The sequence below is a fragment of the Aphelocoma coerulescens genome, chromosome 1A, assembly GCF_041296385.1.
Source record: "Aphelocoma coerulescens isolate FSJ_1873_10779 chromosome 1A, UR_Acoe_1.0, whole genome shotgun sequence".
In the NCBI taxonomy this organism is placed as follows: Eukaryota; Metazoa; Chordata; class Aves; order Passeriformes; family Corvidae; genus Aphelocoma; species Aphelocoma coerulescens.
Genome location: NC_091014.1, coordinates 76,797,785 through 76,814,664, shown reverse-complemented (window position 1 = coordinate 76,814,664; position 16,880 = coordinate 76,797,785). Strand labels below are relative to the sequence as shown.

Here is a 16,880-nt window from a genome sequence, read left to right as displayed (position 1 = left end):
TGAGGAGATGAACAGCACGAAGATGAACCCGCAGCCCTGTCAAGGAGCGGGATGAGGGGATGCACGGGACGAAGATGAACCCGCAGCCCTGTCACGGAGCGGGATGAGGGGATGAACGGCACGAAGATGAACCCGCAGCCCTCTCAGGGAGCGGGCTGAGGACAGGCAGCGCGCACCCGTCCCACTGGCGGGGCGGTGCCGTGGCGGCCGCGCCCCCGCGCGTGACGCGCGTCCGCCGGGAAGCGCTTCCTGCCCGTCACTTCCCCCGCTGCCGCCGCCGCTCCCGCCGGGCCGCCGGACTCGTGCCCCTGCCCAGGCCCCTGCTCCCGCCGCCATGGCCATGAGGCAGACCCCGCTCACTTGCTCCGGCCACACGCGGCCCGTGGTGGACCTGGCCTTCAGCGGCGTCACCCCCTACGGATATTTCCTCATCAGCGCCTGCAAGGGTGAGCGGGACGGGCCGCTTTGTTCGGGATCCCCCGCCCCGGGGGTGGGCGTGCGGGAGCCCCGCCGCTCGTAGGCCGCGCATCGCCGTCCCGAGGGGTGTCGGTGGGGTGGGAGGGGTCCCGGGGGGCTGTCCCGGCCACGCAGGGCGGTGACAGCGGTGTTGTGGAATGACGAAGGGAGCGGACAGCCGGTTTTCTTTCCTGGGGCTTCATTGCCGGGTTAGCCGGGGGGTATCGGGGCCCGCATGCGCCCCGTGGGATCCAGGTTGTTGAGGGGGTGGGAGGCCTCCGAAATGGTTTGTTTGCAAAACTTCCCGTTTCCACCGCCTATGCACATGGGCTATAGATGTAAAGCGAGCTCCGGTTTGATCAGGGCAGCTGCCTTGCCTTGCTGGACGCGGCACGATGAGAACTCTTTGCTCAGTGTGGGAATAGCATTTCCTTTTCAAACATGTACATGCTAATCTTCTGCATGCATAAGTTTTAAAGGGCATTCCTGCCTTGAAGTGCTTCCAGTTCAGCTCTAAATCTTGTGTGAGCAACTCTTTGATAGCCTTCTAGAAAAAACTAATGATAGGAAAGGCTTTCTATTACTGCTTCATTTTTATATTGCTGTATGTTTTAATCATATCTCATTGCAAACCTGAGACTTGTTTGTATATACTGATGGCCTCATAATATTGTTGCAAAGTAAAAACAAAAAGCAAACCAAATCTGTCCTGCCCGAAGAAAACTTTAGTAAAAATAAAACCTAAATGAAATGTTCCTTTCTACCTTCCTTCTATCTTAACACAAAGCTAAAGACTTTTGCCAGAAAAAAATTATCTCATTTGCAGTGGTATTTGAATATCTGTATCGTGTAGATGCATGCAGGAAGTATAGCTGCACATCTAAGCTCTCCAGTTAAACCCTTCTGCACAGAATGGCTTTGTGAAGTATGGGGCATCTCCACATGCTGGTGCAAGAGAATATTTTTTCTTTTAAAAAACTGCTTCCTTCTTTTATCGCGTTATGTGAATACTGGTTTTGTTTCTGTGAAGATGGCAAGCCTATGCTGCGCCAGGGAGACACGGGAGACTGGATTGGCACATTTCTGGGTCATAAAGGTGCTGTTTGGGGTGCCACCCTTAACACGGATGCCACTAAAGCAGCTACAGCAGCAGCAGATTTTACAGCGTAAGTGATGAAACTGTCTTCATGGTCTGTATTTTGATTTTAGTCTGTAGTGCTCTCTGGTGACAACATAGCTGTACTGAATTACTGATTCAGTTGTTTCTCTTTAGTAATTGCTAGCTTATTTTTGGCTAGCCAAATTAAAACCTAGACTTTTACCTTCTTGAAAGCAGCTACGTTTGATTCCATCATGATGAACAACTGTGATTGCTTCCTGATGTGCCTAATTACCATATTGGTTTGCTGGAATAACTTTTCTATGCAGCTCTAATTTCTGGCACTGTAGTTACAGCAGAGTTGAAAGAGTGATTTTTATTTTTCTTCTAGTAGTTAGCCTCTTTTTATTATGAGAAACTTCTAGTGAATTAGTTCTTTGATGTTTTTTGCTGTTGCTGTTTGCAGTATAAATGAATATTTTGCAAGCTGAATCTTGTTAGTAGAGGGCAAATTCTATTAATGAAGTTGCAGAGAAGAGCCACCTTTGTCTTAAAACTGTTAACTAGTTTGCATGGTCCTGAAGAAGAGCATGAAGGAACGAGGTGGAATAGGCAAAAAAAAGCTCTAGTAAAAACATATAAAGTATTCTTATTTACTAACTGGGTTACAACTTATAAGAATTGTAGCACTTATGATAAAATGTTGTGATGGCATCAGGAAAGACTGCTTACAAATTCATCTGACTGTCCAGCTTGATTTGTCCTGGTGCCTCTAAAATATGAATGTTTCCTCTTGCTGTTTAGCAAAGTGTGGGATGCTGTGTCAGGCGATGAACTGATCACATTGGCTCACAAACACATTGTCAAAAGTGTGGATTTTACACAGGTATGAGAAACCTTTATACCTTATTCACCAGGGAAATAAGCTGTTGAGTAAGTTTTGCTATTAGTTACTTTTTTGCTTTTTATGTGTATATCTAATAAGGCAAATAATCTAAAATACCACTGCTCTGTTTTAAGATTGTAGGGTAAATGTAGCAAGTGTGTTAGAGGCTGTCTGAGAGAAAAAGCTATGATTTTTAACTCTCAGACAAAGGCTGTATTTTGATCCAAAATAGAGTTGACTCTCTAACTTCTGTTTCAGGATAGCAATTATCTGTTAACAGGTGGACAAGATAAGCTCTTGCGTATCTATGACTTGAGCAAGCCAGAAGCAGGTGAGTCTGCTTTTAAAACTGATTCTGGGGGAATTTTTTTTAAGTTAAACAAAAATTCTGAAATTAAGGGGCTACTTTCTGTTATGAATCACAAAAAAACAAAGTTGAGGATTCTTTTACAAATGCAGTGTCTATAACCTTTTGGTATATAAGGGTCACAGAATTGCTTGGGTTGGAGAGGCCCTTAAAGATCATCTGGTTCCAGACTCTCTTCTGTGGACTGCTAGACCAGGCTGATTAAAGCCCCATCCAGCCTGGTCTTGAACACTTCCAGGAATGGGACATGGGAGAAAGCAGAGCATGTTTCAGTTCAGTGCAGACTCACTAGAAATTGGTCTAATTAATTAAAATTTAGTCATCTGAAAGAAAAAAAGACTCCACATATTTAAGTGTGTTTAAATTCATGGTTGAATTATACTGGTGGTTGACAGGAAGTTAGAGAACATTCACTGATGTTCACCTAGTGAAGTTTCTGAAAGCTAGGCAATCAGATACCCAGTTTACATTTATCCTGTTCCTGGAATAAGATCTGCAAATAAAGTCATAAGTGCTTGAAGTAATTCTACAGTCTCTAGTAGATGGAAATCCATGTAGCTTAAGGAAGCCCCCAAACTACTGCATGATGTTATTTCATTTTATGCCATGTATTAAAATATTTGGCTTTATTTTAAGAACCTGACGTTGTCAGTGGACATACTTCTGGCATTAAAAAGGCCTTATGGAGCAGTGATGACAAACAGATTCTTTCAGCTGATGACAAAACTGTCCGGTAAGAAAAAGTAACTTTCAGTTTGCTTTATTGTCATCCTCTTGTGTGAGGATACAGTTATGTTATTTTGGTAAAGAATATAAGTAACACAAGTTATCTGATCCTAGGTCATGTAGCTGCATGCCTGATACAGCTCTGTTCTGCTGTCAGAGATCATTTTGCTAACAGTCCTAATTTACCCCATAAACACGTGCTCCTCATAGATGTGTTCTCCCTGATAAGAACAGGTGGTCTTGGAGAACTCCATAGAATAAATTCATGCCTTTTGTAATCCTAAAGAAGATGGATTTATAGATGAGGTCTCTTGCATACACACTGTCCTGAGCTATTGCTGCTTTGTCTTCTTCAGTTTCCTAGTGTTCAAGATAGGCAGGAGCCTAGTCCTGTTTGTTCTTCTCCAAATTGTAGGAATAGAGATGCAGCAGTCAGGTAATGAATAAAGAATCCTACTTGTCATAGCAGAACAATTTAATTTCTGTTTTGATACCCCTTGCATTGCTAGATAGAAAACTGTATTATCTTCAAGGAACTGTAAAGTGGGATTAGTACCTCTTTGTCTTTTGAGGCAAAAAGGAAGAGTGGACTCTTCAAGCCTTGCTTCTAGAAAGATCTATTGCTTAGGAGACTTAAACCAAGATTTTTAATCTCCAAGAGAATGACTGAGTAGTTAAATGGTGTGTATATACCATTTAATATTGTGGCATTAAGCTGCAAAGGTAGAAGTATTTTAAAAAAAGGAATGTCTTAGGCTTGGCCTAGGTGAGAATGCAGATAAAGCCACTGAATATCTGAAGTACCTGTAGAATCAAACCATGATCCTTGACGGGTGCCTTTTTTGATTCAGGTCTTGCCATGGATGTGAGGTGGAAATTGTTTGATTTGCAGAAGTAGTCTGAGAGGGTTTTTTCCCTTTTTGTTTCCTTTTAAGCCTCTGGGACCGGAGTACCATGACTGAAGTGAAGTCACTAAACGTGGCAATGTCAGTGAGCAGCATGGAGTATGTTCCAGAAGGACAGATACTGGTGATAACCTATGGGAAGACTATTGCTTTTCATAGTGCAGAAACGTGAGTCCACAACTTGAACTTTCCCAGGTTGAGTCATGGGCTTCTTGTGGGTGAAAACTGGCTGTACAAGGCCAGAATCCCCAAGCTGTCAAAACCAGCATCTCTGTGATGCCTTAAGAAAACAAGTTACACACTTAAACATGTTCCAGAAAGGAGTTCTGTATGTTTGAACTTCTGTTTTGCTTACTCTAAACTCATTTCTAACTTGACAAGCATGATTTGCAAGTATTAAAACTTGTTTCAGAAACTCTGTGGGGTTATATTCTATTTCTGTTAAAAACAGTCCAGATTAGTAGAATCACAGTTTCTTTGCTCTCAGGATTTTTTTTTTTTAATATGAACTTTATTAACAAACTTTTCTCTCTCAGTCTAGAGCAGATTAAATCATTTGAAGCACCTGCTACAATCAATTCTGCATCACTTCACCCTGCGAAAGAATGTTTGGTTGCAGGTGGTGAAGATTTTAAACTCTATAAATATGACTATAATTCAGGAGAAGAATTAGGTATGTTTGTCTCCTATAATCATAAAGGAGTTCTGAAATAGGTATTAATAACCAATAAATGAAACTTGTACTCAAATAGGGTTTTAGCATAGCATGCTGTGCAAGAGGATGATAGAAAGGTATATTATCAGTTAAACATTTTTTGCTCTCTCAGCATACCTAATATTATTCTAGAACTGATTAAAATGTCCATTCAACAGTTCTGCACCTATTAAAAAAAAATTCTCATTCAGTATTGCTGTAATAGCTATATGTTAACTTAAGTGTCATACTATTCATTAGATATGTCAGTTACAAGATTATATGAAAAATGTGTTGGCCAAATTCGTTTCAAAAAAGGCATATTTCTAAGTTTTTCTTACTGATCCAGGCCTCATTTAAAATGGTTTGTTTGTGGAAGGAGTGGTTGAAGGAACAGAGTGGTGTAGTCCGTGCTGCTGGCTTGCTTTGTAGTTTTGTCTAGAATAACTAAGCACTCTTTTTCTTGCAGTTCCTGCAACGTGAGTATCTTGCCTAAAGTAGACACTGCTGACATACCAATTAATGGAAACTCTGTTTTGTATCAGAAACTGATTGGTTTGTACTTAAATTTCAGTTGTTGGCTGAAATTTGAAATTGACGGTCTTGCCATGTTCCCTTCAGAATCTTACAAAGGGCACTTTGGTCCCATTCACTGCGTGAGATTTAGCCCTGATGGAGAGTTATATGCAAGTGGCTCTGAGGATGGTACACTAAGGCTGTGGCAGACAACAGTAGGGAAAACCTATGGCCTTTGGAAGTGTGTAGTTCCTGGTAAGTGTGTGCTTGGTCCTGGTGAAAGTTGGCTACTGCATGTGCACTTTTGAAGTAATATCTATCATTAGTGGTAAACATCGAGTTTCGTACACTAACTCCTGTCTTCTGAGGGTTTCTGATCTACTCACATCTGTTAGATTTAAGGATGTGTTTTTGTAGCTGTCATGTAAGCAATTAACATCATACCCATAAGCTTTTTGAATAGTGACACTTGGTGGATATTTAAGCCAAGAGTCTGATGTACTTTTACGTTGAAGAGTGAGAAATATGCAATACCACTTTTATAATTCTGAAAGAGAGAATCTCTAGGAAGAAGTGTGGATGGTATTTTATTTACAGTTTTATTTTCTGTTGTACTTTGGTTGTTTCAGCTTGGGGAGAGGGAAGCAGTAACAGGGTGAATGTTCATTAATAGAATTGCTTGCTCAGGTGTTTCTCCTCAACACTGAATTACGTGGAAATTCCTTTTTTTTTTTTTTTTTAACTAAGGTGGGTGGGTGGAACTGAAGGTATTGACTGTTTGTTTTTCTCCACTTTCTCTACAGAAGAGGAGAATGCAGAAGCAGCAAAAGCAAGGACTACCCTTCCAGGAACTGCAGAGGAGGAAATAGGTAATGAACTGAACTGTCAGCTTCAACTGCCTAAGTGTTAAAACATCAGTCAAGATGACAGTATTCCTTAGCATGGAAGAAGTAGTTTCCCTCAAGTGCTTTCTGGTATTTTTCACTCTTTTCAAAAGATCTTTGAATACATTTGCCTGACATTGATCATGTGCTAAGTGTCAGGCTGGTGACTGGAGCTGTGCAGGCAGAACAGATGGGGTGGAATAGCTGGATCAGGTTGAATGGGAAAACAAACGGAACCAGTCTCTTTAAGCAATCCCTGCAACATCTGTTTGGTTTATAGATCTAAAGTGAAGTTAAATAACATCCTTTTTATTTAGTTGCAGAAGAGATTGCCTCTGAAAACTCAGATACAGTGTACAGCTCAACTCCTGAAGTGAAAGCCTGATTACTGCAGCTGTTACGTGACACATGGACATGCGAGACTAAATCAAGTGAGCAGTGACAGACAGCAGCCTTCCAGAGTGTGCTCTCTCCGTGGGGCAAAGATGGGCAGTAATTGATGAGAATGCAGTGGAACTGGCTAGGTGTTGTCTGTAAGAGAACTGAGCATCCAAATAAAAACCCAAAAGACAAGTAGTAGAGTTTTGCTGGCTTTTTGGCATAACTGCCTACTGTCTTTTCAAAGAAGTGTGCAAGCCAAGATCCAGTCTCTCCAATCTCAATTAGACTCATTGTAGTGTGTTTTCATTATTACAAAGAAGAGATACAATGGCTTTTACCATTTTTTTTTTCTTGAAAGTTGGAAAAATTGGCTCTAGTTGAAAAGAAGGGATTATGTACTTTAAAGTATTTGGTTCGGGTTTTGTTTCATTGTATGCTGCTTCTGAATGTTTAACTGTTTTCAGTTGTCTAAATAAAATGCCTCTCCAAACTCGTACATTACTTTTGAGCGTTGGGTTCATGAAATGGAAAAACAACCACATTAATCACGTAATCCTTGGCATCTTGGGTTTGTACTATACAGAGAGAAAGCAAAAGAATGTTTTAGTGTTGGTACAGAGGGTGGCAAGTTCTTTGATCTGTAAGCTTTGTATCTTTTTTATTCTTTAAAGTTTGAATGTAAACATGAGTCTCTAAAAAGAAAAACAGTGACAATTCCTAAATTAAATGTGCTGCCTGAAGTATTTGGTTGTACATGAAAATATCAGAGGCTGGCTGCAAATCTGTGTAAAGCTTGGGTTTAGTCCTCCAGACTGGATAAAAAAGTTACTCTTTCAAAGTTACAAATCATATTTTCTTCATTAAAGAAAATAATTGCCATTCTTCCACTTGTCATTTCCTTTAATGTTATGCTGAAAGCTTTACATAATGCATTCTGTGTGGAAAGAAGTTAGGTGTATTTATTCACACACCCTTTTCTTTTTTCATATTCATACTTGTCCTTTCTCTCCTGTTTTCACAGACTATACCTGCTTGCAATTACCAATGTGAATTTTATTCTTAAAAACAAGCAACTCTCATTTACAGCTACATGGTTCAGTCTTGCTAATTCCACTAAGGCTTATGAGAGTTCCATATCTAGTACTTCAGCATAAAAGCTTAATTTTACAAATTGAAGGATGCATTTAAGACTAGGAACTTGGAACACCTTGCTCCATGGTGAAACTTCTTGCATGCTGTGGGTTTTAGTCCATATTTGCAGTAGGCTCTAGGTCTGGAATAGAATTTCAAAATCATTTAGCTGTGGAAAAAACCCTTTAACATCAAGTTCAGCTGTTCAGCTGTTAACCCAGTGTTCCCAAGTTCACCAGAAAACCATGTCCCACATTCTGCATTTACAGCTTGCTCCAGGATGCACAGAAATGAAACAGAGCTAACAGTCATAAAAACCCATTACTTAGTAACAGCTACTAAAGTACTGGAAGAAATGAAAAAAACCCAACAAAACTAAAGTACTGCTATGAAGTGTTTGAAAAATCACCAGCACACGTATCAGCAAAAGCCAGATTTAATATTAAGGAACAGGACACCAAAGTTCAGTGGCAAGATTCACTCTACTCCTTAGAGGGCAGTTAAGGCACATCAAGGAAAAACAAGCAACAACACAACCAAACAAAATCCAGGCAATCAAACCAGCAATGAACTGAGAACTGTCTAGAGGGATGTGCGTGTGTGTGTAGGTGTGTGTGACAAAAGGATAGCGAGGGCAAGGATGAAAAGGAGTAAGGCCTAAAAGCTTAACAGCACTCAACATTACTGTTAACTTCTACCTTAAACCTTTAACAGGAACAACACACCTAACTTAACTTATAACTTTACTTAACAATTTAGCAGAGGAATAACACTTAACAGCATTTAACCTAACCTATGACTTAACCTTACTTTACAAGCTTAACTCATTTCGATACGGAAGGTACTTAAACATCTAAGAAAGCAGTATTTCTCCCAGATTTGCTATAGCATATCTGCACATGCAAACACACACACACACATAAACAGGCAGTGTAAGTTACCTGTGAGAAATTCCCCTCGGAGGTCGGTGAAATACTCCCTTTGCAGGCCTTTGCATCTCCCCAATGGGCAAAGTTGAGGATATTGACCAAGCACTTGTTGTTCCTCCAAACAAACATGAGAGCTCTCTGGCTCTGAGAGGCCCCACTCGCAGGAAGGTTGCTGGTCACAGCCAGTGGGCCGGTCCAGGAGAGCTCAAAGGGTCTAGTTTTGGACTGCTGTTTTTAGGATTGCAGGAGAGTGGGTTTTGGTCAAAACTGTTTCATTCCAGACACAGTTTGGGTAGGCACTTTGTTTGAAAGTATGGGAACAGGGATGTTACACCATTCAGGCAAGAAAAATAATTTCCAAGGCTAAATTTCCTAAAGAAAACAGGAGCTCGCTGGACAGCAGTGGTTCCTAGGAGTGGACAGTGATTCTGATGAGCTCAAGAGGAGCTGATCCCAGGTGCTGTTTGTCAAGGCAGAGGCATCACAAGAATTTCTTAGATGACAGTGTGGCCTGGAAAAGGGGGAGGATGCACCACCACAAGTACATGAAAGCTTGTAATTTTTGGACTGCTTTGACGTGTCCTAAAGTAAACAGTGCAAATGGTATACACTTCTAGAGTGACTGCTGTCTTTCAAACCACTGCTTCTCAAAGCACACATGCAGTTTTGGTATGGGAAAAGCAAAAAGAGAAGTGTCCCTAGGTTTCAGAGCTATGACCCCTTCCCGCTTTACCCGATGCTGTTGTGAGTTTGGGGTTTCTTTGTTAGCCCTGAGCAAATAGGACTAAAGTTGGAAAATATTTTTTTAATCTAAACATGAATATTAAGAATGTACAATATATTTTTCACGAGACTTTGTGTTTTTTTTCCAGATCTGGAAAAAAAGTAAAGGCCATGAAGTTTTCGGTGGCTTTGTTACCAGAATTGAACTTTGCAGGTATCACTAGAAGTTTTACAGGCTGGTCGGTTTATTGACCCCCTGTGTACGTGTGACACTAGTTCCTCCTTGAAGAGTCAACACGAAGACACTGGACAGTGCCTTGACTCATCACCACCCGAACGGCAGGCTCAGCGTTACGCATCGCCAAAGGAACCGAATATCCATGTACCGCCAAAGGAACCGAATATCCATGTACCTCCAAAGGAAAAGTACGGAAAGCTGCAGCTCCCGCCGCAGCCGGACCGAGCTGTCGCCCTGGGGAGGCCGAGGGGCGGCTGCGAGCCTTGCCCGGCTCGGTCCCCACGTGGCGGCGGAGCTCCGCGCCCGGGGCGGCCCCGCCGCTTCCTGCCCGTGCGGGGCGGGGCCGGCGGGGCCGAAGTCTGCCCGCCCCGGCCGGGCCAGGGGGGCGGAGAGCGCGGGCCATGGCGGGGCGGAACCCGGGCACCGAGCTGGGTAAGCGGCGGCGGGGCCGGGGCTGGGCCCGGCCGTGGGCCCCCGGTGGGCGCTGCGGGGCCCCGGTGGGCGCTGCGGGGCCCCGGTGGGCGCTGCGGGGCCGCGGCGGGCGGGGGTTCCGGAGCGGGCGGGGCGGGGCGGGGCAGGCGCCCGCCCCCCGCTCCCGGCTGAGCCTCCTCCGGGGGGCTGTGGAACCGTGTTCCTCCGAAAAGCCGAACGAGGGATAGCCGTACGGTTCTTGGCGTTCTAACACATTCCCGTGGCGCGTAAGCGGGAGGCCGGCAGGAGGCTTTGGTAGTGCAGGGTAAACGCAAGTTCCCGTGTCACATACGGCTGAGGCTTGAGCGGCTCCGAGCAGCGTGGGACGCTGGAGGGCAGCCGGGGCTGCAGGGCTCCGCAGCCCTGCTCTGGTCACGAAGCTAGAGCCGGTTCTCTCTTGCACGCCATTCTGGTTCTCACGGGATAATCTTTCCTCCCCTCTTCCACGCCAAGAGATTCAAAACACTCAGTTGGGCTTTGATTTGCAAACTCAGGGCTCCACCTCCTCTGATCCTTCTCCTTGTTGCTTGCTCTCTGAGGAGTGGTAGGGATTTTCCAGGTGTTTGCAGGTGGTCTCCGGGCCCGAAAAGTGGCTGTGCCTCAGATAAGGCAGAGAGCAGCCAAGAAAGGGTTTCTCTGCCTTTCCCTGGCTAGAGCTCCTCTTCTGCTCATTGCTGGGGAAGGGGAAAGTGCTACAGCTTCCTCAGCAAAACCCAGCTGCAGCGGTGGAATGAATTAAAGCGATGAGCCTTCCTAGAGTCTGCCTCTAAGGTGTGGCAATTTGGTCATCATTAGTAGGTGGACAGTGAAGTGGAGGAGACACGGGGTGGCCTCATGGAAGAGGGCAAGCAAAGGACGGCTGGTGTGGAGCAGGTGGGTGTCAAAGTTGGCTCGAGCAGAGGTCAGGAGGTTGTGCCGCACGTGGCTTCACGTGCCTGTCATGAGAACAAGCACAGGCACTTTGTACAGAGCCAAGATGCAGTTTAAGTGATTAGCCTGTGGATGGACAAGTGAGAGCTGTGTTTTCATTCACTAAAATTGTGGACATGTTGCAACTTTCAAAAGTGAGCTGTCTAATTGCTCTCTGACGTCCTGGTTCACGGGCTGCTTGTAGGGACAGGTGAATTTCAACTGCAGCCATATGACGAGCTGAAACAAGCATTACTAATATAGTGACAAGACTTCACTGTGTGTTAGGAAAAAAAGCTAGCAGAGAAGTTTGCAAATGCACTCCAGTTCCTTTAAACTAGGCGTGTGTCATGATTTTTCTTAGTAAATTCAATCTTAAAATTAGTTGATGTGTGGGGAATCCAGAAGCTTGGAGGTGAAGTCGGCTCAGTTCTGATGCTTGTGGCCATCCCTTCCCAGTGATATTTGTTTAAACCAGTTGTGGTCAAAATGAGCTGGGTTAGATGTTCAGGACAGATGTAGAAGGGGAATGGTGTGGTTGTGACCATGTTTAAGTGGCAGCTTCCAGCATCTGCCTTATGCTGGCTGCTTTAAAGAGAGAACTGCACCGCCCTGCCGTTTGCTCTCCTTCTAAATACGTGTCTGAAATACAGCAGTGTACTTAATACAGCACTTAACATTTCTTAGTGGTACCTTAGTGGTACAGCATTTAACATTTCTTAGTGGTACCTTAGCTGGTAGCAGTACTCAAAAAGAACAGGGTAAACCCTTACCTTTACCTTTTATGGTTGCTAACAGTACTCCCTGCTTCTGTGACTTAGGCACTTCAGCTTTTGAAGCTTTTACAAGCCTGTGCTAGCAGCTTTAACACAAATTCAGGTGATTTGTCCTGTTTCCCACACAGCTTTGTGTAGAATTATTGTTTTCTAACAGGGACATCTAGTGGTAAAATATTTTTTACTTAAAAATACGTTGTTTGAGTCCTTTTCTGTGTCTGCTGTTTCTGTGCTTGCTACATAGTGGCATTATTGAAGCAGTAGATTTCTGATGTTGCCATTAGAGAGGATCTATTTGTTTATCACTGACAAGCCAAACTCTTCACAAATCATGGCATGTAGTGCTTTCCTGAGTGATTTTTAAAAAATAAACACATTTTTAAAAATTCCTTGATCCTTCCCTCCTTATCTCCTTCCCTCGTACCCATCACTGTGCCTTAGTAGAAGAAGGTGTTTCCCTGCAATAAAGAGGAAGGTGCATGTTACACAGATGAAAAGACACTGATGTGCACAGTCAGAGGCTCACTAGCCTAATACACTGGTACATTTGCCATCTGAGAGTCATGCAAAGAAGCTGGATAAAGAGTTTTACAAGCTTTTCATTCCACAAGGACTGTTTGCAGAGCATGTGTGCTCGGGTTCACCACGATGCCTGCAGGGAGGGAAAGGAGTCTGCCTCTCCTGCTCTGCTCTCCAGACCACTGCATTGTAATAGCCCAGATGTTTAATGTTTTGTCATGCTTCAGAAAAGAATCAGATGCAACTTTTAATCTCACTTCACAATGAAATGGTGGAACATGTCAATGAGTATCTGTTTTGGAAATGTAAGCTAGGAGCACACTGTTTTGGTTTAACTGTGGGGATGCAGACACAGGGGGACACAGGGACCATCCCCTCTGCCCAGCACTTGTTGGAGTGTACATGGAAGATTGGGTCCAGTTTCTCTTTCCAGTAGGAAAGAGAGGTTGATAAAATTGTCACAGCTTCAGCAGAGGGACAGCACAATGGGGCTGGAGCACTTGCCCTGTGAGGAAAGACTGAAAGAGTTGGGTTGGTTTAGGCCAGGGAAGTGGGCTTTAGGGGTCCTGAGGCAGAAAAGTTCACACTGGATATAAGGGAAAACGTGGTGCAGAACAATCAGGTGCTAGGACAGGTTGGGCCCAGAGAGGCTGTGCAATCTCTATCCTTGGGGACTCTCAAAACCCACCTGAGTAGAGCTCCCAGCAGCCTGGTCTGACCTCAGAGCCGATGCTGCATTGCACAGCAGGTTGCACAAATGATCTTCAGAGATCTTCCAACACAAACTAGTCTATGATTATATGTTTTATTACCTCTGTGTGTCTATGAATGTCTGAATATATATACACACACACACACACACATATGTGTGTATTCTGAGTAATGAGTAATTAATTGCAGTTGTTTTGCAATGTTCTTGGATTCTAAAAAAAAACCCCATTATCTATGTGTTGCTCAGACCCTCTAGCTGAAGGGCCAAAAATACATTCATTATGTTTCAATTGATATTTTTAATTGTAGTTGGTATTTCTGGGCCATCTACATGTGAGAGCTAGCCTGTTGCTAAGTGGCATTTAGATAATGAAGTGTTACATCCCCTTTCAAGACAGCATTAATTCTGTTCTAATATATTAATAGCTGTTTTTAGCCTCTGCTGTGGCTCTGGTTCTTCATTGTTCTAACACCTTTTGAATCTGCTGGGTAATTTTAATCAAATTTGAAGGACAGGTAGATGCCTTGGAAATAAGTAAGGCACTGGGTGGAGTGACCAAATCAGTTCTTTTGGTGAGGGAAAGGCAGGTACAGATCAGCAATTACATGAATTTTCATTGCAACTGTTTTGTTTTGTCCTTTATGCAAGTAACAGAGTCCTGTTTTACTCGTGGTTGTAAGTACCATATCAGGACAGCTGGGTTTTTGGGATGAGGACATGTCTTAAGCCAGGGAAGAAGAGAGGGAACAACAGGGGACTTGGACCTACAGGAAGCCAGGTCCTGATGTTCTGCATCGTACTGTCTGGGGAAAGGCTTGTCAGTGGTTTCCAAAGTGCTTTGGAGGAGGATCCCGTGAGCCATTTTGTGTGATCTGTGGAAAACACTGTGTGATTTCACTGATGTCACAGGACAGCAGAGCTGGTTTCTAGTTCAGGGCTCATGCTTTGATGTCCTGCTTCGAGTGTCTGAATGCTGCTGACTTGGAGGCTGAACTTCTGTCATATAAAAGAAGACCCACGTGAAAATATGGATCTATTGGTCCATATCAAGTGTCACTACGGAAAAATAACTACAGCTTCTGTCTTGACAAAACTGAATAAACCCCGTAGTAAAACAGCTGTAACAAGAGCTGATCCCAAAGCCTTTTCTCTCCCTTCGGTGGCTTTGCTCAGCTCTGCATGGCCAGCTGGGGTCAGCCTGTGTCCAGCTGAACTCCTCATTTCTCCACGGAAGGCTCAGGACGCAGTTTCAGTCTCTTCTCCCGAAATAACAGCTTTCATCACTTCCCTTCCCCGTTTTATCATGTGCTCATGGTAAGAGCAGGAGCACACATGCTGTCTCTGGCACACAAAATGAAATAACCAGTTGAGGGGGGCAGCTTCTTTTGGGAACGGTGCTGCCTTAAAATGCTTGTGAAACTACCGCCTCAGGCATTCTTGGGCTTTCTGTTTCACCATCTGAAGGGATGCCATCAACACGTTTTTTTAAATCTTCTGTAAAGCTTAGTCTGTTTTATGAGGAATGTGTTAGGAACCATAGATATTTATGTAATTATCCTAATGAAGTGGTTTTATTTATTGTTTTCTGAGGAAATGCTCGGTATTTTTGGATTCATGCTCTTCAAAGAGAGGAGATGAATTTCCTGTTAGGAAATGGAATATGAATTTCTCAAATGTCTTCAGAGAAAAAAGTAAACTAGAAGATTGGTTACAGAATATTGGCTAATTAGCTGTAGTGTAACTGCTTTAATTACTTTTATCCCTGAAGCCACATGACTGTGCAGATGACTAGCAGATGACTTATTTAAAAAAAAAAAAAAAGACGTGTTCACACTGCAAGGTTAATGAGCCTAATTAAATACAGTTTTCCTTAGCCAGATACTAAATCATAAAGCTTGGGGGAGCGAGGGAGGGGGAGAATCCAAAGGCAGTCAGTTCTATTTCAAAAAATAGTTTTATTCTGATTTTTAACGAAAAAAAAAAGAGAAAAGCCGGAGTTGTGAGTGATTTTTCTGAATAAAGGCACTTAGATCTGAAGATTTGGTGAGACTTCACATGGCAAACTTTGATAGTCTATTTAGAGACGATTATGCTGAGACATATTTGTTTTCACTTACCCATTGCTTTAATTAATGTAGGAATGGGCTTGAATAAAAGGTCTGTGTTATATGGAAGTCTCCATCTGCTGCTGCATGTTACCAGAACCTTTGTCCTTCCTTGCTGTGCCACTTTTATTGCACCATTTTATTTCCTGTAATAAGCTACATCATGTCTCACGTTAGGTTGTGCAGAAAGGATGGAGTTCTGATTTTTTATTAAATTATTTCCTTGTTTTTTTAAATTCCCTGCCTGTGCTGTGCACTGTGGTTTGAGTTCCCACACTCAAAAAAATACTTGCAGATCCAAATTCTGTGGTCTTTCAGGGAATCTTGCATCCCATGCACAAAAATTAGATATTAGACATTACTGATTGCCATGTGTCAGCTACCTTTGTGACTAGTGTTGAGTTACTGAAAACAGAGGGCAAAGTGTGTTCGTGAAAAGGGCTTAAATCAATGGATTTTGTCATATTTGCAAAGAACATGCAGTCAGCTGCTGATCTGCTGATGTTTGGTGACTTTCACAGGGGGCTTCAGGCAGTGCAAAAGTAGTAGCTCATTTCCACTTCCACTCTGCTTTCACAGCTTTTGTCCCATTATGAATTTTCTTTTTCCTTTTTTTTTTTCCTTTCTCCAGATGACTTTGTAGTTGACTATTTCCTTTAAGCTGCTCTAGTGTGCAGGGCTCTACACCCTAAAAAGATTGCATAGACCTGAGTCAGGATGCTCGAGTCAGCTGGGGTAGATAAAGCAGCTGTATCAGATTGAATCCTCTACAAACAATGGCTAATAAAGATTTAACCCACTCATGGGTGAAATTTATGTCCTTTCATTTAAATTTTCATCTCCAACTTGAATTTTCCCTATCTAACAAGCTGGATGCTGTCTTCATATTCTCCCAAAGAATTGTTTTTATAAATCAATTATTAGTTGGTTTTCTTGGTTGTCTTCAAAAATGTAGAAGGAATGGGTTAGAGCAGACCAACTGAAAGGATCCTTATTAGAGAGGGAGAAGCTGGGTTCCTCTTCTAAACTGCTTCCTTTGGTTTTATCACATTTTCCAGAAGGGCTGAAAGGTCACTGTGCACCCAGTAGGGTTCAAAAGTTATTATAATAAATGGGATTATGGTTAAATGGTGCTACCTCAGCACTTGGCAGGGAGTAGAAGAATCGTAATGCAGAGTTTGTGTGTCCTTCCTCTATTTATTTATTTATTTATGTGTGTTTTCCTCCTCTGTGGACTTTGTCAGATATATCCTATGTGCCTGCTGATAGGCAAAAAAGGAGGAAAGTTCTAGCCACAGTTTTTGTAGCAATGGCTTTTCTCAGCTGCTCTCTACAAGTCAGCTGAGCTTCCTGCTTTGGGGCCAGAATGGAAAAACCTGTGGCTTTGAAAGTGGACAGAAGTAACAAGGGTTTGTTGTGTGACTGGTCTGCAACTTTCCGGGCTCCCCCTTCT

At 43.0% G+C, this 16,880-nt stretch overlaps 2 protein-coding genes across 3 annotated transcripts in view; both read left to right on the top strand.

The window, feature by feature from the left end:
• Nucleotides 1-253: 253 nt before the first annotated feature.
• Nucleotides 254-7,797, top strand: STRAP (serine/threonine kinase receptor associated protein). Its single transcript, XM_069003564.1, has 10 exons — nucleotides 254-446; nucleotides 1,487-1,622; nucleotides 2,360-2,441; nucleotides 2,700-2,772; nucleotides 3,445-3,541; nucleotides 4,470-4,607; nucleotides 4,976-5,112; nucleotides 5,755-5,904; nucleotides 6,453-6,518; nucleotides 6,851-7,797. Exons 1-10 carry the CDS (start codon nucleotides 335-337, stop codon nucleotides 6,916-6,918), a joined length of 1,059 nt encoding a protein of 352 aa, XP_068859665.1. The 5' UTR covers nucleotides 254-334; the 3' UTR covers nucleotides 6,919-7,797.
• A 2,467-nt stretch (nucleotides 7,798-10,264) lies between these two features.
• The window catches only part of DERA (deoxyribose-phosphate aldolase), a 47,944-nt gene continuing 41,328 nt past the window's right edge, over nucleotides 10,265-16,880 (top strand). The window contains exon 1 of one of the 2 annotated variants that reach the window (XM_069003566.1): nucleotides 10,265-10,367. In XM_069003566.1, the coding sequence (XP_068859667.1) occupies nucleotides 10,337-10,367 (31 nt within the window). In that variant the 5' untranslated portion in view covers nucleotides 10,265-10,336. The remainder of the gene's footprint in view (nucleotides 10,368-16,880) is intronic. The other variant, XM_069003565.1, reaches the window with a different exon arrangement.

Bases quoted from the DNA above. Each gene is read 5' to 3' on its own strand.
- STRAP (XM_069003564.1), top strand. From the start codon at position 335: ATGGCCATGAGGCAGACCCCGCTCACTTGCTCCGGCCACACGCGGCCC. The intron at 1,623-2,359 runs GTAAGTGATGAA...CTTGCTGTTTAG, and splicing joins GCAGCAGCAGATTTTACAGC to CAAAGTGTGGGATGCTGTGT. The intron at 3,542-4,469 runs GTAAGAAAAAGT...TTTCCTTTTAAG, and splicing joins GCTGATGACAAAACTGTCCG to CCTCTGGGACCGGAGTACCA.